The sequence below is a fragment of the Fistularia commersonii genome, chromosome 25 (genome assembly GCF_037954325.1).
Source record: "Fistularia commersonii isolate RoL2024-O1a breed Wild chromosome 25, RoL_Fcom_v1.0, whole genome shotgun sequence".
In the NCBI taxonomy this organism is placed as follows: Eukaryota; Metazoa; Chordata; class Actinopteri; order Syngnathiformes; family Fistulariidae; genus Fistularia; species Fistularia commersonii.
Window position 1 is genome coordinate 5,808,573 of NC_141308.1, and position 24,158 is coordinate 5,832,730.

At 41.5% G+C, this 24,158-nt stretch overlaps 1 protein-coding gene across 1 annotated transcript; it reads left to right on the top strand.

Annotated features, from left to right (window-relative positions):
- Positions 1–421: 421 nt before the first annotated feature.
- LOC147218953 (uncharacterized) lies at positions 422–23,923 on the top strand. Its single transcript, XM_086173117.1, has 46 exons — positions 422–463; positions 546–567; positions 1,101–1,361; positions 1,460–1,630; positions 1,873–2,142; positions 2,787–3,047; positions 3,712–3,972; positions 4,091–4,351; positions 4,467–4,727; positions 4,944–5,204; positions 5,670–5,930; positions 6,029–6,289; positions 6,419–6,676; positions 7,452–7,715; positions 7,808–8,065; positions 8,168–8,431; positions 8,534–8,794; positions 8,888–9,145; positions 9,321–9,575; positions 9,680–9,937; positions 10,023–10,295; positions 10,405–10,662; positions 11,109–11,369; positions 11,453–11,710; positions 11,876–12,136; positions 12,363–12,617; positions 12,693–12,959; positions 13,664–13,924; positions 14,039–14,296; positions 14,386–14,652; positions 14,753–15,010; positions 15,087–15,350; positions 16,497–16,754; positions 16,842–17,102; positions 17,244–17,501; positions 17,627–17,887; positions 18,404–18,661; positions 18,744–19,013; positions 19,107–19,370; positions 19,500–19,766; positions 20,379–20,639; positions 20,916–21,176; positions 21,259–21,549; positions 22,188–22,424; positions 22,558–22,611; positions 23,348–23,923. The coding sequence occupies exons 1-46, from the start codon at positions 422–424 to the stop codon at positions 23,626–23,628; spliced, it is 11,292 nt and encodes a 3,763-aa protein (XP_086029243.1). The 3' UTR covers positions 23,629–23,923.
- Positions 23,924–24,158: the final 235 nt, after the last annotated feature.

Genomic DNA, 24,158 nt, shown 5'->3' on the forward strand with positions numbered 1-24,158 from the left:
AAAATCATGTTTCCATACCGGACAAGTTTGCTTTCGCAAAGAAAAATAGATATTAAAACTAATGCTCCATTCATGTAATTCAGATAAAAGACATTTCCATGACTATTATCTTGATGGGTTAGACTGATGAAGTAAAATATGCCTGAAATCCTCCATAAACATTAAGAAAAAGGTACGGATGGAGACATGAAACTACCCCACCTCTACCTCACAGCCATATACTTTGTTTCCTTCTCATGATGACAGGGAGCCCACAGGCATGTACCTGTCCTCCTTTAGAATGACCTGATTGGTTCTCATGAAGTTGATCTAGCAACCTCAGCCCGTGAAGATCCCAGAGCTACTGCATCCCGACATTGAGATTACCTGGATGTACTATACTGAATCCTTGACAAATATTCTCATTTTAAACTGAAATAAGATGTGGATGTTTTATTCGATCATCCTTCTATCTGTCGTACAGGTAATTTCTATTCCTTCCTGTAACTTCCAATTTAGTTCTCTTGAGTTGTCCTGGTAATTAATTTTTCTCTTCTGGGTTTTAGATACAAAGAATTGTGGCAACAGGTATGTGTATTTCATTTTGAGGAGGAGCACTGTGGTGACTTTATGTCATGAGCAAGACAAGATTTCTGTGTTGTACCTGTATCCTTTTGAAAAGCCCGGCTTTTATATAATTACTGATGGACTCAAGATTGAAAAGGTCTAAATCCTAGCTCAGCAAATATTTCCATATCCAATGATATACTTCACCTTGCAACAATAGTAAATTAAACCATCACAATATAGTCATAGGTGTGGCATATTAAGCATCCCATGAAGGAATTATATTCTATCTTATCTTAGATTATTTTTGTCTATTGTTTATCTATATTTCCATTCTACAATTCAACATTTGAGCATTCCAATATTTTATTGATAATATTACTTAAATTATGTAATTTAAAAAAACAAGCATTTCAGTCAAAAAGAGTTCAATCGATTTCCTCTTTCACAAAATACGAGTATTGCGTGATGAGGTATTTTAAATACGCTGATCCATTTGTATTTTGAAAACTGTAAAGAAATAAATCATGTTCAGCATCTCATTGTTTTTTCAGGTTGCAATATTGTCTCAGTCACTTCTCCGTCAGCATCGTCACTAAAAGTTGTATGGAGCGCCTACGAAGACGCTTCGTATTATTTACTGGACTTAAGAGTTGAAAACTCCACCAGTGTTGCACCTGTGGTGGTGATGCAGTCAGCACCCACCACAGAGAGGCTGATCCAGGGATTAAGACCAGGACATGTGTATCTGGTCAAACTGAAGGTCTTTGAGTTTTACACCAAGGTCTGCACAGCCAGTGAAACGGCCATGACAGGTAAAGATTTTTAACTAAACACACCAGTTAAAACATTATCAAAACCACCCTCTGGTTAATTTCATTGACATTGATTATATTGTGCTCCAAACCCACAGTGCCCGCCACATCACAAATAACTTTGGCCAAAGCTATTTCGAGTACGTCTATCATTTTTGAGTGGTCTGAAGTGACCGGAGCAGAAAACTACATCTTATATGTGGAGGAGTTCATTGATCCAACAAAAAAATACAACCAGAACTTGACAACTCAAAGTGGACAAATGGATGGTCTGACTCCCTCTACAACATACAAATGTTATGTTCAATCCTCAAACATTGCTGGGTTGAGTGCAAGAAGTAATATCAGGACAATAACAACATGTGAGTTAACATCTATTTTAACGTGGAAACGGAATTATCGGCTGGGCAAACTGTTTAACTGCATGCTATATATTGGCCATCCAATTTGACAAAGTGATTTGTACATTTATGAATACTGAATCGATTAATATTTCACTATGTCCTCAAAGTGGTGCAGCCTCCAACCGGTGTGACGCTTGTATCAACGGGAAAGAATTCAATCCGAGTGACATGGGATGAAGTGGATAAGGTACTGCTTTATCAAGTGAACGTGACAGATGACGACAGTCCAAGCAATGGCTCAATTATTACAAACACCCCTGCCACATCCATGGATATCGCTGGTTTGGAGCCCTGCTCCAACTACACAGTTGGAGTATCGTCACTCAACCCCTTCTTATTACCTGGAGAGCCCTTCAGTGTCTCTCACAGTACCGCCAGTGAGTATATAAACAACAATTGGTTTCCCCGTTATTTTTCAGTTATATGCTTTCTGATTATGAACGTGAAAATAATCCTTAAAAATCAAGATTTTTTCAAAAATTTAAAATGACCATTGAGGCTGATGGCTATTCGGGCAATCCTGATACTCACGTCGGCCCCCGATCAGACTCTTTGCAACCTCTTTAGCTTTACCCTGCAGGAGAATTTTTTTTTTTTTACTTTGGTTCGTCAAATCTCAGACACATAGACATATGTTCTCCAAAACTGCACTGACATGCTAAGTATCAGAGTCAATTACATGCCAGAGACGTGAATCCTCGAAACGACCTTTTAAAAAGAAACTATTAAGAAAAGCTGTAATAGTAATAAGAACATCTACGAACGAAGGAAGAACAATGCATTAAAAACAAGATGATGAAATAGATACAAAATAAAGAACACCAAAAAAACATGGTATCTAAAGATGTGTCATTTAGAGAAGCATTTTTGCACATGAACAATTATCATCAGTTCAAACAGATATGCTATTTAAACTAAAAATCAGTTACTGAAGGCCAGGGGCTGAAGAAAATCCAAACAGAACATTTAACTTAACAATTACATCATTTTGCTCATAATCTTTCCAACTGTTCTTCATCAGCCATAAAGCGTGTGACCTCCGTTTCTGCGGACTACAGCTGCACCGGCAGCATGGTCACTGTAACCTGGGATTTGGTGACCGGGGCCAATTTATACAGGGCGTCAGCAATCGATGATACCGGTGAGGTGCTTAACTGTACCTCGGCCTCCACCAGCTGTCAGATCGCCATGCTGAAGTGTGGAGAGAAGTACAATGTGTATGTCACAGCCATCTCCGATGACTGCGAAAGCACCTCCAACAGCAGCGCTGTGTTCGAAACAGGTGAGGGGAGGGGCCGCTAATGTCTGTCATTGTCCTTTTTAATGTTTTACAATCTCACTGCGCACCCGTGTCCCACATGCATGCACATCCCATTTTCCCTCAGGTGTCTCATGCTGTCACACACACACTGACCCCTGGACATTCTGTCACTTCTATATGACAAACCTTCACTAACACTGTCATTACGGTCTTGCTTCCCCCCCATTGTATCATTTGCACTCTTGTCATGCTCATCATGAAACACACCTTCTCATTCGCTGCCAAGAGCAGCCATTCAACACCATCCAGTTTAATGTTCTTTACAGTCTATTGAACTGAGGGAGTTACTGCAAAGGTCACCTATAGTACCTGTCTGAAAAGTGAAAAGAGAGAGGAGACAGGGACAGAGAAATGATCTATTGTTTAGCATGGTGACTGAGAACCCTCATAGTCAAAGATCTATTGTCAAGCCAAAACACAAACATGTTTACTTTAAAATGATAAAAGTAAGAATAAAACAGTGACTTAAGTTATCCAGTAATACATGAAATTATAATAGTGTATATCATAACTTTCTTGGTAAATACTCCTCCTATTCACTGTATTAAATTGTAGAAGTGTTATATTCATCCCCTTGTCATCACCCATGTTACTTCTTTGACTGATTCCTTTTTCATGTGCCCAGTGCCTTGCGCTCCTGCCGTCCCTCAGACTACCCAAGATTGCTCTCGCAATGGGATAGTGTTTAGCTGGCAGCCTACCAACAACACCCTGTACTATGTGGCCACAGCCGTGGACGACGACGGCAAAGAGATAGAGTGCAGGACAACAGAGACCATGTGTTACTTCACCAGTACAAGTTGTGGTCAGTCATACAGGTACACCGTGTATTCCGTCAGCTCCGGGTGTAACAGTGAAGTCAGCCGTCCTGAATTTGTCCAGACTGGTAAGTAGAATTGATTTGGGTTTATTAACATGCAGAACAATCTTTATTTGTGCATTTATCTGACCATCCCCTTCTAAATGGACCCTTTTTCGTGTTTTCTGTACCTTTTCTTCATTAGCTCCTTGTCTTCCTACAAACATTAAGACAGCAGCAGGGTGCCACTCTGACTCGCTGTTCATAACCTGGGACTCGGCTGCTGGAGCGCTATCCTACACTGTCAACATACTGGGGAACTATGGAGAATCACACAACTGCACCACCTCCTCCACCAACTGTACAGTGACTGGTGTGCCTTGTGGAGAACAACTAAGTGTGTGGATTTTTGCATCTAATGACAACTGCTCCACAAATAAGGTTCTTGGGGAAGTAGCTCAGACAGGTGAGAGCTGGTTCAGACATAAAAATGACAGCATGATGGAGCTGCTGGGAAAAGCAAGATGGTGTCTGTGACCCAAATCTTTTGCGGAGGAACTGAACGATTTTCCTCTTTCCAGTTCCCTGCACTCCTACCAATGTGTCAGCATCAGTTGGCTGCAGTCAAGATTCTGCAAGAGTTAACTGGACGACAAGCATTGGTGTTATACTTTACATCGCAGTTGCTCAAGACTCAGATGGAAATTCATATGGCTGCTATTCAATGGGCACCACCTGCATGATTGAAGGCCTGAGATGTGGACAGAATTATACTGCTAGTGTCATTGGCACTAATTTTGAATGTAACAGTACGACAAGCGAGGCGGCCCCTTTCATGACAGGTAGGTCAGAGTGTTTGATTCCATCACACTTGGATGTGTCATCAATAAGAAAAAACTGCCTTACTTTGTGTTTTTTTTCTCTCTGGTCTGATATTCAAACTTTTATAGATTTTCTCAATGCCATATTGGTACAGACTATGAAAAAACATATTTGGGCAAAATTCAGATTCACTAGACAACAGTTTCAAATAAAGTTCCATACCTTTTTTTGTGCAGCACCTTGTCCTCCAACCAATGTTGAGGCATCCAGAAATTGTGATACCAACCATGCTCTGATAACCTGGGAGAACCACCAGCCGACAGGTCTCTATACAGCGATTATTGAGGATCAGAGTGGAGCTCAGCTCACCTGCAGCAGCAACACCGTCAACAGCTGCAAAATCACTTCACTCCCCTGTGGAGTGAGATACAGTGTTACTGTCACCTATCAGGATGGAAACTGCCCATCCATGTCAGAGGCAATCTCCATGGATTCAGGTAATGAGTGTGTGATTAGATGCCTGAAATCTGGTCTGAAACTTGAACAAAGAGAAAAGACAGAAAGCTACTTAATTGAAACTTCCTGAATCAAGAAAATGTTTAAATGTCACTGGATCTGACATGAGTGGCACATTGATGTTTAGCGCTTCGGCCTCACGGCACAAAGGACCCTGGTTCGATCCCGACAAGGGGGCTTTTCTGCATGGGTTTCCCAGGTTCTCCATACATGCGGCAGGTTAATTGAAAAAAAAAATTGGGAAAAATTGCCCCAAATGAACAAGTGAATGGTTGTCTGTGTTTATATGTGGTCCTGTGATTGACTGGCGACCAGTCCAGGGTGTACCCCGCCTTTGCCCAATGACAGTTGGGATAGGCTCTTGCATCCCCCGAAACCCTGAGTACAGGACAAGAAGCAGATGATGGATGGATGGATCTGACATGTTTTGTGCCCTTTTCTTTTAGTGCCATGTGGTCCACAGGATGTTCAGGCCAGTGTGGCCTGTATCACTGGTGAGCTGACAGTCACATGGAATATGTCTGCGCCTGCGGAAAACTACACCACTGCTGTTTCCAAAGGAATGGGCCCGCCCATCCGGTGTAACTCTTCGCAGATGGAGTGCGTTGTCGGAGGGTTGGCTTGCGGAAGCTCATACGTGGTGACAGTTTCTTCTGTTACTGGGACGTGCATCAGTCTGCCGAGCACAAACATTACTGTACAAACATGTGAGATGACGCAGTTTGAATATTATCAGGATTCCGTGCAGAGAAATTTCTTAAATGTGGTCTCAAGCTTTTCCTTTTCCTTTGCTTCCCCCCCCCAGTGCCGTGCCCTCCCACCAATATCTCAGTGATTCGCACGTGTGCCCCAAATCCAGTTCCTGTGTCATGGATTGCCAGTCAAAGTGCTGAATTCTACACAGCAGTGGCTGAGAGCAGCAAAGGTCACATGTCAGAGTGCTCCACCAATTCAACATCCTGCAGCTTCTCTGACCTCCAGTGTGGGCAGGTTTATACCATTGGTGTTGCAGGAGTCAGTGAAAATTGCAAAGGTCAACAAAGTCAATCTTACTGGCTGTTCACAGGTAACATAATACTGACTTCATTTTAGGCAGCAGCTACTCTACTCACATGGAGTGTTTTTGTGTCTGTCGAATTTTTAAAACAGTCTCTATAGATATTATTCACCGTGACTGATTTGTTTGCCATTCCAGAGCCATGCGTTCCCTCAAATGTGTCTAGTCTTCTGGACTGTGATGCTAAAACTGCTCAGGTGTCTTGGACCCCAAGCGTGAATGCTGTCAGTTATGCAGTGAAAGCTACAAGTTCCAATCAGACTCTCACTTGTCAAAGCTCAAGTCAGAACTGCACGCTCATGGATTTGGTCTGCGGGCATTCGTACGACATTGCTGTGATGGCAACTGATGACACATGCAGCAGCAACTATAGCGCCCCCTTCAGGCAAGAACCAGGTATTGTAAGAGAAGTCCACCCGAAGATGAATGATGAAGATCTTTTTAATTTTAGCAGCAATTCCTCAATGTGAACACAGCGTATCACATTGTATTCTGTTTATCTCATTGCAATTTATGTTTGAATCAATGGGATTGGTAGATGTGTTCGGATTTTGAGAAAAGTAACAAACTGCTTTCAAATCATGTCTAACTTTCTAAACTCAAACTCCTCAAAGTTTAAGGCTCTGCAGATAGATTCCAAATGAACGTGTGTATATATATATATATACATACATATATATATATATATATATATATATATATATTCAAAATGATGTCAAATTACTCATTGGGTTTTATGGCTCATTCCTTTAAAATTACAGAATTGCTGAGTGATGGAATAAAATCGGATACAAGTTACATAAGAAAAAGTGAAAATGTAAAATCAAATTACAATAATCAGTTGACGTCTTGTCTCTGATAACAACAGCACACGCATTTGACATTTTGTGACATACACTCATTTCTTAAATATGGCTTTGAATGACAAGGTCCGCCTTTTTAAGGGAAACAGAATGCAATCAACTCAGAATAACAAAGGATGGAAAAGCCTAGGTGAAGCACACTTTGTAACTTTTATAAGCTCAGTAGTGCCTGCTTCACATCTAATCTGAATTACCGGCTATATGAAATGTTTGATTTTAATTAGCATGCTTATATACATTTCACATACACAATGGGGCATGTTGTTGTGTAAGTGGTTTACTCACTCTGTTGTTCTTGTGCCCACTAGTACCATGTGCTCCAGTGACCGTGAACACAACCTTGGATTGTGGCACCAATAATATGATGGTCACATGGAGCAGCACTTCTGTAGCCCTGGACTACAGGGTGACTGCTGTTCCTGTGGAAGGAGGAACTTCAGTCGCCTGCAACACAGATACCAATAGCTGTAATCTGAGTGGACTCCAGTGTGGACAGAGTTATAACATCACGGCACAAGCTTCCTCTGGCAGCTGCAGTGGGCCGTCAAGCACCCTGCAGATTGTGCAAGCAGGTAATACATGCTGGTCATTAACTAATTATTATGATAATAATATAAGGATATTTTGTGTATTGACACTTGGAAAAAATACAATTTCTCCTCAGCCCCCTGCCCTCCACAAGGTTTGATAGCAGTTTTGGACTGCAGCACTAAATCTGTTCAAGCCTCTTGGAATGCCTCTAATGGAGCCACCTCATATGTGGCGACAATAACGGGGCCCCATGGCTTCTCACAAAGCCACTCTTCAGCAAATCTCACATGTTTTTTTAGTGATCTACAGTGTGCCTCTCAGTATAATGTCACAGTGACGTCTCAGAATAGTCAGTGCATCAGCTCTGCCAGTGAAATTGCTGTGATGACAGGTATTTTCTACACAGTTTTTAAGATTCAATCTTAAATTTAAACTCACAAGTATTACTGTAACTACTTGTGAAACGTAATACTTAATCTGTCTCTTCGTTCAGGTCCATGTGACCCTACCAATGTGACCGCTGTTCTCCAGTGTGGCTCAGACATGGCCACAGTGTCCTGGGATGCTGCTGCCGGGGCGGTGGCGTACACGGTTCTTGCGCAACATAATGACTCACCTCAGTCTATGTTCTGCAGAAGCAACACAACTTCCTGTCAGCTAAACAACCTTCATTGCGGAAAATCTTACAACCTGACTGTGCTGGCAGAGGATGTCACCTGTAACAGCACTGGAGACATCAGGACAATCCTGATGACTGGTAGGGCGGGTTGGAAAGACCTAAAACTACAAACAGAATATGTAAATAACTCACTCGTTTGGATAAGCTGCCATTAATCCTATTCGGCTTCCTCCCCCTCAGCTCCATGCGCACCTACCATCCAGACAACTTCCTTGATCTGTGACATCAGATCGTCTTCACTGTCATGGCTGCCCATGGCTGACTCAATAGGCTACGTAGTAAATGCGACCGCCATAAGTGGACATAAAGTCTCATGCAGCTCAGTTTCTCCAACATGTATCCTGACAGATCTTCTGTGCGGCGAAACCTACACAGCCACAGTAACTGCTCAGGGTAATCAGTGTGATAGTGCACCTGGACCCAGCTCTTCATTTACCACAGGTTAGGTTTTTCCAGGTTCTGTGGGTAAACAATAAACATACGTTGTATGTATCTAATAGAAGAGTAATTTCTGTCTTTATATGTTCATTTCAGCTCCTTGCTCACCAGCCAACATATCTACACATTACACCTGTGAAACCAGTACAGTTGAATTTAACTGGGCAGACAGTTTCGGTAGTCTTGGATACGTGGGTCAGATATTTGGGGGAGGTTATGAGGAAAGCTGCAGGACTGCAGATACCAGCTGTGCTGTCCATAATCTACCTTGTGGACTGGATCTCAATGTTACAGTCAAGGCTGAGGGAGCAGAGTGCAACAGCACCTTGAGTGACAGTGAAATCATTAAAACAGGTAATTTAAGAAAATAAAAGAAAAACATTTTTAAAAGTCTGCTTATAAGCATCTGTTAGACTCACTAAAATAAAAGGAAGGTGTAGTAAGGGTGTTTGATTAAGTCCAGCAAATATGTATAATCCGTTTAGGTGATGGTTTTCTGTCCAGATTCAACTTCTTGTTCACTCTCCAGTTCCATGTGCCCCCGAGAACATCAGTGCCACGCTGGTGTGCTCAAATCATTCAGCCCTGGTGACCTGGGTTGGAAGTGCGGTGGGATTTACGGTGACAACCACCGGCCAAGATGGCCATAAACACCAATGCAGCTCCAACAATACCAGCTGTCAACTATCGGACATCCATTGTGGTGAAACGTACGATGTCATAGTCACACCATACTCAAACTCTTGCACTGGACCCCCAAGTACAGTCTACAGCTTGAAAGCAGGTGCAAAATAATAGCAAGATTTGCATTCTGTTTTATCTTGAATTAAGACAAAACGCAACACCTATTTATGATTGGTTTGTTCGTTTTTCATTTTTCCCCCCTAGGCCTTTGTCCACCCAGTAATGTCACTGTGTCCTCGTCTTGTGAGGACGACTCAGTGTCTTGGTCTACCGTGACGGGGGCTGAGATGTACATTGCAACAGCAACTGCAAACGACGGACATTATCACACTTGCAGTTCAAACTCTTCCAGCTCATGCCAGTTCAGTGACCTCCGCTGTGGTGAATCCTACAGTGTATCTGTTTTGACTGTGGATGGAGACTGCTGGAGTGAACCAAGCACAGCTGTGGAGCTGAAAACAGGTATGAAGACAAACTATTTGATTTAAGTTTTTCTATCTTGCAAAGAAAATGCTCATGTACTTTCAACTTCCCTGTCTCATCCCAGCTCTGTGTCCACCCAAAAACCTGACGGGCCGGGTCTCCTGTGACACCAGTTCACTGACCCTCGCTTGGGATGAGAGTGCAGTACCTGGCACTGCAACATACATCTTACAAGCTGAGAGAATTGGCAGTTTTCTCCCTCCCGAAAAGATCACAACATCCAATACCTCACACATACTGACTGACCTGCTGTGTGGACACAAATATGCTTTTCGCATTGCAGAACACGATGGAGATTGCAATAGTAGCTACAGTCCGCCCATTGAAATAACCACTGGTAGGATGTACTTCTAAGGGAACAGCTACAACGCTTTTACCCTCGCTGTTTAGGTAGAAAAAAACATCAGAAATGAACTTTTTCAACAGACATTCTCTTCTTTGTTCAGCTCCTTGCCAGCCCACAAACTTCTCCGCACATGTAGACTGTGGGACAAATAAAGCCCATTTCACCTGGGGTGAGAACAGCGGAGCAGATTTCTACACAGTTGAAGTTACGGGAGAACATGGCAAAGTATCTCACTGCTCCTCCAATGGAACTTCATGCTCGATTGTTCTTCACTGCGGACGTTCGTATTCTGCAGCATTGGTGGCTTCCACAGGGAGCTGCGATGGCAGTAAAAATGTTGACATCCATTTTGACTCTGGTAAGAGATTTCTTCTTTTCTACTCAGCCCCTGAAAGAAGACAACTGGGCAATTTTTTTTTTTTTTTTTAAATCGTTCCAAAATTTTTCCCTTAATGCAAATTTTCACACAACAAACAGCAAAAAAAATCTTCCACCGAATGTGACTGCTATGCAAGTCGCAAAAGTAAAAAAGTCTCATGCAAAAAAACAGCTTGATCTATTATTTTGTTTCTATTGTACTAGATTTTTGTTTTGTTCTTCAATGCCATAACTGCATGTAAATCTTCATACTTTAAATGTATTTTTATTCTGAGTTTTTGAGCGAAAAGTGTTTGAAAGCCATTTGGAACCTACTGAAATTATAATAAACTGTACTTTATCTGTCTCTTTCGTGCTCTCTCTCGATTTCCTGCATGCATATACTGAATGTTCTCATATGTAATGCCTCACAACTCTGTCCCACAGCTCCATGTCTTCCTGAAGATGTCTTTGCATCAGTGGACTGTGAAACTAATGAGATGAATGTTACTTGGACACAGACTCCAGGCTCAGATGAATATACCGCCTGGGCCATCAGCGCTTTCCAACACAGAACGTCCTGTAACTCAACATCTAACTCATGCTCCATCTTGGATCTGCAGTGTGGTCAGATGTATGAGGTGGTTGTCACCTCATCCTCCATTCACTGTGACGTCGTAGCTGGCTCTGACTACAAAGTTCAGTCTGGTGAGTGTCCGAATTTAAGCGCACAGTAATGTTAAAATAATTGATCAAAAATGATTCTAAAAGAAACATTTAAACCACTCCAGCTCCCTGCAAACCGGAGAACACTACTGTTGACCTGAACTGCAGCTCCAACATCTTGACAGTCATGTGGGACCAGATCAACACAACTCAGGACTACGTTGTCAATGCCACCTCGGCCTTGGGTTTCAACTCCACCTGCGTCTCCTCTGGGAGCGACTGCTTCTTCTCGGACCTGAGTTGTGGTCAACTTTACACTTTTACTGTGACAGGGCAAACTACATGCAGTAGCAAGACAAGTCCCCCCATAGAGAAGCTCAGTGGTACATTCCTTGAATTTGCTGTGATTATTTCTTAAATGATTAATTGTATATTTTATGCTTTTACCATAGCTTTTTAATAAATGCAGTAAATTTGGACTATATCAGATTCCTTTGTCTCATGATGAATCTCAGTATTTCAATGTTTTTACCTCTTTTGCTGTTTAGCTCCGTGTCCACCCACCAATGTGTCTGCTGTGATGAACTGCACCACACGTGAAGCTCTAGTCAGCTGGCGTAGTGCCGCTGCAGCCGCAGCCTACAGTGTCCAGGCAACGTCTTTGGATGGATACAGCTCCTCCTGTAGTGAGATGGGCACATCCTGCCGCCTAAACAACTTGTTCTGTGGGCAGGAATATGAAGTTTTAGTGGAATCAATGCACGCTGGGTGTCCTGGTCCTGCCAGTGTCCCTATCATGCTCATTACAGGTGCTCAAATATTGCATATGTTAGTTGTCTTCAAACGGTTTCAACAGTGTTGTTTAAATTCTAAATAATGTTAAATATAAGGGAAATGGTGGTGATACCCATTTGAATTTGACTGCAGTCAAAACAGTAATAACTGTATCTGTTTCCCATTTTCTGTCATTCTCATTGAAATTTGAACTAATTATGATTGGTCTTAAGCGACTATAATAACCTTTTCTCCATACAGATCCCTGCATTCCCTTGAATGTATTCGTCCAGTACAATCTGACAGATACCCGGGTGCTTTGGGCTGCAGCGAGCGGTGCAAATTACTACTCTGTCCAGGCAACTACTGATGAAGGTTTGACAGCATCGTGCAGGAGCGACAGCACAAACTGCTCCCTCACTGGACTGCAGTGTAGTCAGATCTACAACCTCACTGTGACTGCACACAACCAGGCTTGTGACAGTTCGATCTCTGACATCACCCACTTAAGGACAGGTGTGTTGCAAGAAAGAGTCTAATGTGATAAATGCAATCTTTTTTGTTGACACATGCGATTCCACTTAATTTCAGTGCCGTGCCCCCCCACCAATGTGAAGGCCAACATGGCATGTGAAGAACTTACAGCCACTGTGTCCTGGGAACTCAGTGAGCTTGCTGTGGGATATGTTGCCATCATCGAGGACAGAAGCAGAAACTATTATTCCTGTGTTGCCGCTGAGACAGATACAAACTGTGTTGTATCCGGACTGCTCTGTGGTGCAGAGTATAACGTCTGGGTGAAAGCCCTGGGCTTTGAGTTCAACAGCTCTGATAGCAATGTGATCTCTCTTATACCAGGTGAGGACACTGTAAATATTTATGTGATCAGATAAGATGCCCGGTGTGCATTTTATGATATTTCATCTTTAATATTTTTTCAGATGGGTTTCTCTAGTAGGGCCATATACAGTGCAAGGAACTAGTCCAGAGTTTGTGTTACCAAAAGTTTTTAACTTTTTTCTCTAACACCACAACAAAAAAGCATTATACTGCTAATGATGACATGTAACAAAAAAATCTTGAAAACATAAAAATCATCCAGTCTCACTCATTACAAAGTTGAGTTTATGAGCACTACTTATTGTGTAACATTCATGAAGATCTAACCAAGGTTACCAGTGGCATGTTCTCTTTTGTTAAATGACAATACTGAATTTTTTACTATGGTAAATGAAATTCAGAGCTGACCACTTCTTAAGAAATCAGATTCAAGGATTGTTCATAAAACGTATTTATCAGCCCTTGAAATAACAATTTATCAAGATTCACTCTCTAAATGGGTTTCTAATTGCTATGAAGAAACTATAAACATTAGTTAGGATGTTGGTTAAAGTCACTATGTGATGAATTTATTCAATAGCCCGAGTTATGGGCGAGTGGATTTCTCTTCACCATTGATTTTCACTTAAAATAGTCCAAAAGTGTGTCAAATGGGATCATTATTAGGAGACACTGGCTCTGCAAAACTCCACATATCATTTATATTCTTCCTAATCTCATAGGACCTTGTCAGCCAGATGGCATCGTAGCCATCATGGACTGCGAGACCCAGTCTTCCTCAATATCCTGGCAGGCTGGTCTTGAAGCTGTATCTTACATAACTGAAATTACAGCGTCATCCGGCCACACTGCTGTATGCGTTACGAACCACACCAACTGCTATTTGAGCTCCCTACAGTGTGGTGAAGATTACAACGTCACTGTATTATCTCTTGGAAATACCTGCAACCGCACTGCCCAAATGACAGGATACCTCACCACAGGTATAAAATAAATGAAGAATTCAAATCATTTGACATCTAGCAGAGCACTGTGCTCTTTTTAATCTAATCTACAATTACTTTTAGACTGAATTGAACTATTCCATCTTCCTCTAGAACCCTGTGTTCCTGTGATTCTCTCTGTTGACTACAATATGAGCATTGCTAGGGTGCAGTGGAGTGCAGCGAGAGGTGCCAGATCTTACTCTGTTCAAGCTGTGACTGACCACGGTTTAACAGGCACATGTAATACAAGCAGTACTCAGTGCGAACTGACTGGTTTGCAGTGCAGTCAGATCTATAATGTCACTGTAACTACACACAACCTGGTCTGCAAGAACACTGCAACCTCTGAAACTTACCACCTCATGACAGGTAAGTTATGCTATCGAAATAACGTAACTTCATGTAAACAAAACAGTAGTTAGTTTTGCATAAAAATGTATGTTGTGTGTGTCTTTCAGAGCCCTGCCCCCCTGCAAATGTTCAGACCAGTATGTCTTGTGAAAACCTCGAGGCAGCAGTTTCCTGGGAGCAGAGTGACTTTTCAATCGCGCACGTTGCCTACTTTAGCAACGAGGCCGGTCATTATACTTCCTGTGCAGTCACCAACCCAGACACCAGCTGTGCCGTCTCGGGATTGATGTGCGGCACAGAATATGACGTCTGGGTCAAAGCTCTCGGGGAACAATACAACAGCTCTAATAGTGAAGTGATCTCTCTCACATCAGGTAAAAACTCAAGATACGAACAATCACGTATAAAATATTCTATATTGCACTGCACTCTTACCTCAGCCCATTTATAAATATATCCATTTTATTTCTGCAGCTCCATGCCTACCCTCAGAGATAGAGGTGGAGCAGGACTGTAACTCTGACGGCGCCGCTACAGTGTCTTGGAATTCAACGTTTGGCGTTGCCAACTTTTCCCTCACAGCCATTGGAAATGTTCAGACCTTGTGCTTAACTCAACAGAACAGCTGCAAGGTGACGGGTTTAAATTGTGGGGAAACCTACAACCTCAGCCTCATTGCCAGTAATACACAGTGCAGCCTCACAGCACGAATGCATGCTAACCTTACAACACGTGAGTTGTCAAAATCCTCAGTTGTCTGGATTTCATCGATTTAGGGTTGACTGGCGTCTTCCATCTGTTCTTACAGGCCCGTGCCCGCCACAGCGTGTGACTGTTGACCTCCAGTGTGGCTCCCATACTGCTGTCCTGTCCTGGGAGGAGAGCCCTGATGTTGAACTTTACAAAGCAAAGGCTATCACGGCATCAGGAGGGGAGCAGCACAAGTGTAACTCCACAGGATCTTCCTGTCAGTTCTTTGGTCTGGCCTGTGGGGAGACTTACAATCTTACTGTCACGGCATTGAGTCATGGCTGCTGTAGCCAGGCTAGCAACACTGTGTTCATTCAAACAGGTACTATAAATGCTTTTACACTTGTTTTAATGTTGTCTAAACACTACAACATGATACAACATATTACTAGTTTTTGCACTAAACACACCCATTTTACTGCATTTAAACGAGTTATAAAAACTATAAAACTATAGTTCTAAAACATATAAAAACTATAACGAGTGATGTCTATTTTTTAAAGGCTCCCATTTTACCGAACTATGGCATTTAGAAAAAGGTTGAATATTATTTGTGGCATGTTGCTCTCAACATAATTGCTGTCAAAACATTGATTCTAGCATGTTATAAAGTATTCTTGCAAGTTTTCAGTCATCCAGGTCATGGTAAATCCTTGTCAAATCTTATTGTGGTATTTGTAATATAGACACTCAACAACTGCTATTTGTTATGCTTTTCACTGACCCTGAAGGTAATTTACTGACATGCAGCTTCATATATCATCATGTAAGTCATGCAAAGATTTCAGTTAGCTGGATTCAGTAGGCGTCAGGGATATATGTGGATGTCACTGAAATTGCAACAAGTGGATACACCATATTGTCGGGTACGTCATCCATATTATACTTTATACCGATGAAAAGATAGATGGTCCGAGGTGCGACTGATAATTCAACCCAGAGGCCAACAAGGCACGGCACCTGACTTAAGGAGAGCAGCCTAGTGGGGTTATCATGAAGCTATCACTCACAATTGAGCCATCGGCCAAGACAGGCAGGTGTATTTCGAGCGGCAGTAACATTTTACAGAATGTTCTGCCCATATAAAGTTACTTAAAATTTCATAATGTTGATCATTCAAAATAACTTTTGGCAAAAAAAATTTGTAGCTCCATCGGCATTTCCACTAGTCCATTCCTCAACAGAACATACAGGACTGTCTCAGAAAATTAGAATATTGTGATAAAGTTATTTATCTTCTGTAATGCCATTACAAAAACCAAAATGTCATACATTCTGGATTCATTACAAATCAACTGAAATATTGCAAGCCTTTTATCATTTTTAATATTTAATGATGGCTTACATCTTAAGAAAACTCAAAAATCCTATCTCAAAATGTTAGAATATCATGAAAAAGTCATTTTTGTTTTTTTTAGTTTTTTTAGCTTGAGTTACCTGTCATTTTTGAATCTTTTACTTGTCTCAGAGCCCTGCCAGCCTGTGGTTGTGTATACGGAAGTCTTCTGTCAAAATGAGGAGGTTCACGTCTCCTGGAACAAAACAAACGGAGTGGAGAATTACCTTATAACAGCCAGAGGAGGCCTTGGGTATGTAGAGATTTTCAACACAACCGAGACTCTGCTGTCGGCTGTTCTACCATGCGGCCAGAACTACAGCGTCACCGTTCAAGGGCGAGGCAGCAACTGTGACAGCATCCCAAGCAGTCCTGCCTTCTTTAAAACCAGTAAGATCTTACGCCTTGGGCCAAAATCCACACACGGTCACGTTTTCAAAGAATGATGCAATGCTCACTTCGATTCTGTGTCTCCAGCTCCATGTATACCCTGGGATGTGATGACCTACATACAGTGTGAATTTAATGTGGGAGCTATAAGCTGGGGAGCAAGTGATGGGGCTGAGAAATACGTGGCTGTAGCCATTGGGCTTGATGGACACATCCACGAGTGCGCCACAAACACCACCTCTTGCACATGGGATGATCTGCACTGCGGGGAACAGTATGTGGTTATGGTCAGAGCGGAAGATGAGGAGTGCACCAGCCTTCCTAGCAACAGCTCTATCATCCACACGGGTAGTTATGTCATAAAATATGTATTAAAAACAATAGAATAGAAAAGAATGTAAAACCATTTTTTATTTCTTTCTTCTAAACACTTGTGGAATCATTGAACTAATTAGTCTTATATGTCACTTTCTGTTTTTTTTTTTCCAGCTCCTTGTTTACCCCAGAATTTGATTGGCTCTGTGAATTGCGACACGAAACTTGTTTCCCTGAGTTGGGATGCCAGTAATGGGACTGAGATGTACGAGGTTACAGCTGAGTCAGGGACCACTGCAGTCGAACTCACCACTAATATCACCACAGTCCACTTCTCTGAGTTTGTGTGTGGACAAATGTACAGCCTCACAGTCACAGCTCACAGCCAGCAGTGCCCAAGCATCCACGGACCTCCATCTTACGTTCAAACATGTAGGTTATACACCTCTGACGTGTGAAATATTCATCTCTTGTTGAGCTCACCTGCAAATGCAAAAAGAACAAAATAAAAAAAAATCATGAATTTTAAAAATCCACCGTTTTTTTTTTTTTTTCAGGGCCATGCCCAGCTGAAGAGATTTCTACCACACAGGATTGTCTCTCTGGCATTATGCTGGTGACCTGGAAGGCCAGTAACGGGACAGAATTCTACACAGCCACGATGAATAGTGACAATGGAGTCTCACAGATATGCATGTCCGACTCGAATGAATGCAGTGTTCCGGGCCTCTCGTGTGGACACAACTTCTCCGTGTCTGTCACAGCTTCCAACCAGCAGTGTAACGTCACTTCCAGTGCTGCCACCAGCCTAGAATCAGGTGCGGATTGAATGGGTAATGAAAGTCAAAGATAAGCAGCATGTCATTGTTAGAATACACTTAAAAATATAACAAAATTAGCCAGAAGAGCTGTATTTTCATTTTGTATAGACAGAACACTTACAGTACTAAAGCAGAGATGTTTTTAAGAGCACCAAAATCTTTTTAGGACATTTCTCTAAGCAATGATATAGCGATAATTGTGTGCGTATGTGTGTGTAAACATATACTTAACACATATATTTTACTCTGACTTTCAACACTACTTTTTTATATGTGGTATTTTTTCAACAGCAGTGAGGATAAAGTGAGGGGTTTGGAGTATTACTGAGACTGAAGTCTGCTGAAAACCAGAATTGTCATATTTTTCTTTTAGCAACCTGGCATATGCCCTGAATCGCAATTTGCAAAAGATATTGGAAATTAAATGAAAAAATTGCACTTATCAGCTTCATTACGTTTCCCCATTGTGGCTTAATGGATGATGATTAACCCTTCCCTTGTGTATTACTGCAGTGCCTTGCGTCCCATCTGATGTTTCCATGGTGATGGACTGTGACAACAATACCGCTGTTGTGTCCTGGTCTGCCAGTCAAGGTGCTTTACAGTATTCACTGACAGCCTACAGTAGTCATGGCAACGCCAGCTGCCAAACCTCTGAACTCAGCTGTAACCTCAACAATCTCATCTGTGGCAGCAACTACACCATTCATGTAATTGCTATGGATGACAGCTGCTCAAGCGTCCCTAGCCAGGGTTTGATGTTTCACACAGGTAAGTTTTGCCTCCATGCATTGCACACCGAATATCCTTAGGTACAAATGTGAAGTTCAGTAATCTGAATCTTTCTTTCTAGCTCCCTGTCCACCTCACAATGTGAGTTCCCAGATCGACTGTCTATCAAATGACATCAAAGTTCTGTGGGATGCCATCAGAGAGGCCGAGTACTTTTTAGTGTCAGTTTCTGCAGACAGTGGAGGAAGCATCCTTGAAGAGTCCTATAACACCACACACACTACATTTTCCATCAGTGATCTGACCTGTGGAAAAACTTTCATAGTCCAAGTCACTTCAGTTAGAGGGTTGTGCCACAGCCAGCACAGTCAAACCCATCAGATTTCAACAGGTGGGAAAATCCCCCAAAAAATCAAACCCTGATCCTGACTTCATAATAATCATCCCATGGGGACTTGTACTCAATTTCTCGTCTTTTCATCAGGACCCTGCCAGCCACAGAACATTGGAGGCAACATCGACTGTGTGACTAATTCTGCCTGGATCTTTTGGGATGCAGCCGGAGGAGCCGACGGATACACAGTGTCAGCTGTAGGTGAAGAGGATCATATAGCCAACTGTAGCACATCCACCAACACTTCCTGTGAGGTGGAGGACCTGGAATGTGGTGTACTATATAATTTCAGTGTTGTTGCAAAGAGCAACAACTGTAACAGTCAGCCCAGTGCAATAATCAGTTTACAGACAGGTAAGGATTCGTCTTTGTAGGCCATGATGTAATCTCTACCAGTATGTGTGTGATAATAGACTCATATCATCATAGATATAATAAAATATGCCTAATGCAGTAGTTTACTGGCATCTGTCTCCTCTCAAGCCCCCTGCACCCTTGCTGGCATCACGGCCTTCCCTCAGTGCCACAACTCCTCCATCCTGGTTGTCTGGGAGCTCATGGAGGGTAGCCAGGGAAATGTGTACACGGCTACAGCTGAGGGCAGCGACCGCACCTTCCTGTCCTGCAATGACACCGGCACAAGCTGCACTCTGTACGGAGCACATTGTGACCTCCGTTATACAATTATTGTTGCTGCATCATCTGATCAGTGCAACGATATGAGAAGTCCACCTTACAGACTAACAATGGGTATGATTCTTTCTGTTGGTTGTCTTTTGCCTGGTATTTACAAGAAAAATATGGTTGCTAAAAATAGCTCAATGGCCACACTCACTCATTAATACACTGTTTTTGGAGGCAGTTTTGTGACGTCACGACATCAAACAGCAACTTTTTTTTTTTTTACTGTACCCACACACACACATACTTCATTGATCCTTAATTGGATAAGCCAAATGGACGAGTAAAGACCAAAGACTAGAAATAAAGAACTTTTTTTTTAATGATCTGTAATGCAATTTGGGTGTATTCATTGACAAAAAGCACTATCCATCCATCCATTTACTTCTGTGTATCTAAGGCTGGGTCACTAAAAAACAAGCTATGATGACCCAGACCACGCTTTCCTTGAGCTCCACAAATCTTTGGGCACACTAAAGCCTTCCCAGCCATGGCAAAATATCTGATCAATCCCAATCTCAACCCCTGCTTTAAAAAAGGGGACCAAGTCCTGCTCCTTTTCCACAGTCATCTTGCGTATTAGTGTGCTTCAGCCATATTTTCCCAATAATGACTTGTCTTCAATTAGTAGCGCCTGGGAGGCAACTGTGTCACAACAGCTGACTTTCTTACTCCTCATAGAACCATGTCCGCCTAGCAATGTGATGGCAACACCCTCCTGTGAAGACTACAGTGCCTCGGTTTCCTGGACTGCCTCCCCAGTTGCGGAAATTTACAGCGTTGTCGCAAATTCTGTCGAAGGACACGTGCATACGTGCAACAGCACCTCTGATACATGCAGTTTGTCTGAGCTACAGTGTGACCAAGAGTATACTGTATCCGTGACTGCCAGCCATGAGAACTGCTCCAGCAGGACCGGTCAAAATGTAACCTTTAATACAGGTATTTTAGTCCTTGCATCATACATACATACATACATACAAAAAGGGAAAACAATTTTCGTGGCTGCCCCTAGATATTTTTTGATTAGTTCATAATTTTGATAATTTTAAACAATCCTTGTTAAGTTTAACGTTTTTTTGTTTTTATTTATTTTAATTGATTTCTGAAAATCCCCCCCTAACCCTTATCTTTAGTTGCAAATTTGGGATTGCCAATTAAGCATTGGTAGCGCCTCTTCTGGATGTACAATATGTTGTATGTTTCATCTCTCTCCAGGTCCCTGCTCGCCAGATGGTCTCTCATTCACATATAACTGTACCATTAATTCTGCAATGCTGTCATGGACATCCAAAGACAATGCCGTAGAATTCTATGGCTGTGCTCAGGCTGCAAATGGAGACATGCTTTATTGCCACAGCGAAGATCCCTTCTGTACCATTGAGGGCCTTGAGTGTGGAACCATTTATAATTTCTCTATCCAAGCCTCTGATGGGATATGTAACAGCTCCTTCAGCAGAGCAGTGCAGGTTGGAGCAGGTATCTGTTTTTTTTAATATGCACTGAATGAACAACTCACCTCATAAGAGTTCAAAAAATGTATCAGCTTCTCCTCTCTTAGCTCCCTGCCCTCCAGATGCTGTTGAAGTACAGCTGATGCCAATGGAGATGGAAATCCAGATTTTGCATTTCAGCTGGACACAGATCAACTGCAGTGACACAGAGCATCTGCTGAAGTTAACAGGAAACCTTCTGGGAAACCCTCAGACCCAGTTTGAGGTTTCATCTTATTGGACAAACATGAGATTTTTTGAGATTCCTCTGCCCTGCGGATCTTCCTATGTTGCCACATTGGAGAGTAGAAATGCTGCTGGTACCAGTGATCCATCGCAGCCTCTTAATGGAACAACAGGTAAACTTTTTGACACATTTGACTTTTGTCAATGGCTGAAGGTTGACCATTTCAACGGATAAATAAAACTGATTGTTGAAATGTCCCGACGTGTTCACATGTCACATCCATTCACATGTGTCAAGAAAGCAAAGTAAAATAAATACCGGTAAAGTGTGTTAAACGTGCAGTTTAATTAGCTGGAACTATCAATTACATTTTCAAAGATAACACTGCAAAAAAAGAAAATTGAAATTGTTTTCAAGTAGTTGAGACATGCACTGATAGTCATTTGACTGTACACCTGTATACAGCATAATGTTATTTCAACTGCCATTCCCTTGAGATGTATATACTTAGTTTATCTATAAGATGAGGTAAGCATTGTTTGAGTACAGTTATACTTACATACATCCTCTTAAGCAAACAACATTTGGCGAGACAGTTTAATTCAAGAGCCAATCTAATCTCAAGCGTAAGGTAATTGCAAGGATCTAATCACTGGTGTGCAGAATTTGGTTCAATTCTAATCATTTGAAAGACATGAGCTTTAATTTGCTGTCTGACTCGAAGTCTGTTAATGAAGTGATTTATAATCACTTGTTGGGTTACTAAGTCAAAATGTTCACACTTGAACTTATCTTATTTTTGTCTCCCAGCTCCATGTCCACCATCAGGCGTGGTGTACAGTGGAAACAGCTCTTTCGCCACAGTTTCATGGAATGAGTCAGTGTTTGCCACCACGTACACAGTGTACGATGGTGATATTTCACCGAGTTCTCAGTTGTGCAGCACAGAAGGCTTGTCCTGCTCCTTTTCTAATATTGCCTCAACAACCTTGGCAATCACAGCCAGCAATGCAGCTGGAGAGAGTGAAGGAACGCTCGTTACAATCGGTAAGATCAGATGTGTGCACAGAGAAGAGCCTGTATGGACAGTTTTTACGTGCATTTATTCATAGTTTTTAAATGAATAGCATTAATCTGTATTATCCCTCATTGTTCTAAGACTGAAAATGTTTCTCCTTAGTTGTGACAAATGACAGAAGAAGAAGAGATCTCAGCCAGCATATACCAGAGACCGGTGAGATGCTTTCTTTATTGATTTAATTATCTGCACCTAATTCAAAATGACTGTGCAACCAAAAAAAGAAACTGACCAATAAGGTTACGTTCTTGATGAGATAATAATCCATCTAGATTGCTTTGGTGTGAACTGAGGAAATTGAACGTTCCAGTAGGTAGATTTGCTCACCTTCTTTCAAATAGAGTATGGTGATTCTCTGTGGCCCACTAACTAACTGACAAATGACCCACACTTTTTTTAGGCAAATATCATGCAGACTTTTGGGGTGAAGTTGCCACTTTAGGTAGATAGACAAGTGTCAGTCAATATACTGTAAATGTCGCTATCACAAACAGAACAATCTAGATGAGGTAAAAGCACTAAAAGTTTTTTTTTTATTATTATCATTCATTTTCAAGTTTTAGAATTAATTATAAATTCATATATTAAACATCAGAACAGAACATTACCTTTATTCCATTCATTTATTTATTTATTTTGGGGGGGAGCGTAAGCATCATCAATTTTAGAGATAAGTCAATCAAAAGATATTGACATTGTTTTTTTTTTTACATAATTTCTTGTTGCTTTTCAGATTATTGTTGTCTTTTTAAAAACAACTCGCCAACTACTCATTAAATTTCACCGTGACAGTGAAAAAAAAAAAAAATTTGCTGATTTCATGCATCAGTTCTCTATATGATTAACACACTTTATTAGAGATCTATTTCAGATATCTGTTTCTTTTCTCCAGGTCTTCAGGCTCCCATACTGGACGTGACACCAGCAATGACAAAAGTTGTTTTCGTTGAGTGGACTGAAGTAGACACAGCCTCTTATTACAGCCTGTTGATCAGGCAGCAGGGGAGCTCAGACGCCCCTCAGGAACTAACAGTGTATGGAGAAAGCATCATCCTTACAGATCTTAGCTCCAGCTCTACTTACTGCTTTGCTGTGTTGGCCAAAAATGAGACCAGCAGTGGACCTGAGTCAGAGCCTGTGTGTGTGCAAACAGGACAGGAGCCTCTCCAATAACGAAATAAAAAAAAAAAAAAATTGTAGACAAAGCATCTACAAAGCCCTCCCGGTTAAAATGTGAAGGACTATTAAGACAGCTCCCTTCTAGCAGTTGCTCACATTCCTGGCTAAATTGTTAACTTTAGATATGAAATATTTATCACTGCAATGCAACTGTGAAGCTGTTTGTTTCTATAGCAACAATAGCAAAACTATAGTGCAATCGATTCCAATGTGATTTCAAGACCTGAAAAAGGATTCTTCAGTTCTGTTTTGTGCAAATCAGGTTTTTATTTCAAATATTGGGCCTTGTTCCTCCTTTTTATACTTTATTCATTATGTTAAATTATATTTTAGTCATCTTGAAAGATGATACATGAGGAAAAGTGTGACAAGCCCAACATTTTTACTTTACTATTAATTATATATTTAATATAGAAAGTCTTTTCAAACCATGTTCCAATAAAACTTTTAAAAATATATATTATTGTGTGATTCTTTTTCTGCAGTTTATTTTATTTACAGGTGTGCATATGAATGTATCAGAA

Coding starts and splice junctions, on each gene's coding strand:
- LOC147218953 (XM_086173117.1), top strand. CDS start 422: ATGTGGATGTTTTATTCGATCATCCTTCTATCTGTCGTACAG. Junction 8,795..8,887: donor CAGCTCTTCATTTACCACAG/GTTAGGTTTTTC, acceptor TGTTCATTTCAG/CTCCTTGCTCACCAGCCAAC. Junction 15,011..15,086: donor GCATGCTAACCTTACAACAC/GTGAGTTGTCAA, acceptor CTGTTCTTACAG/GCCCGTGCCCGCCACAGCGT.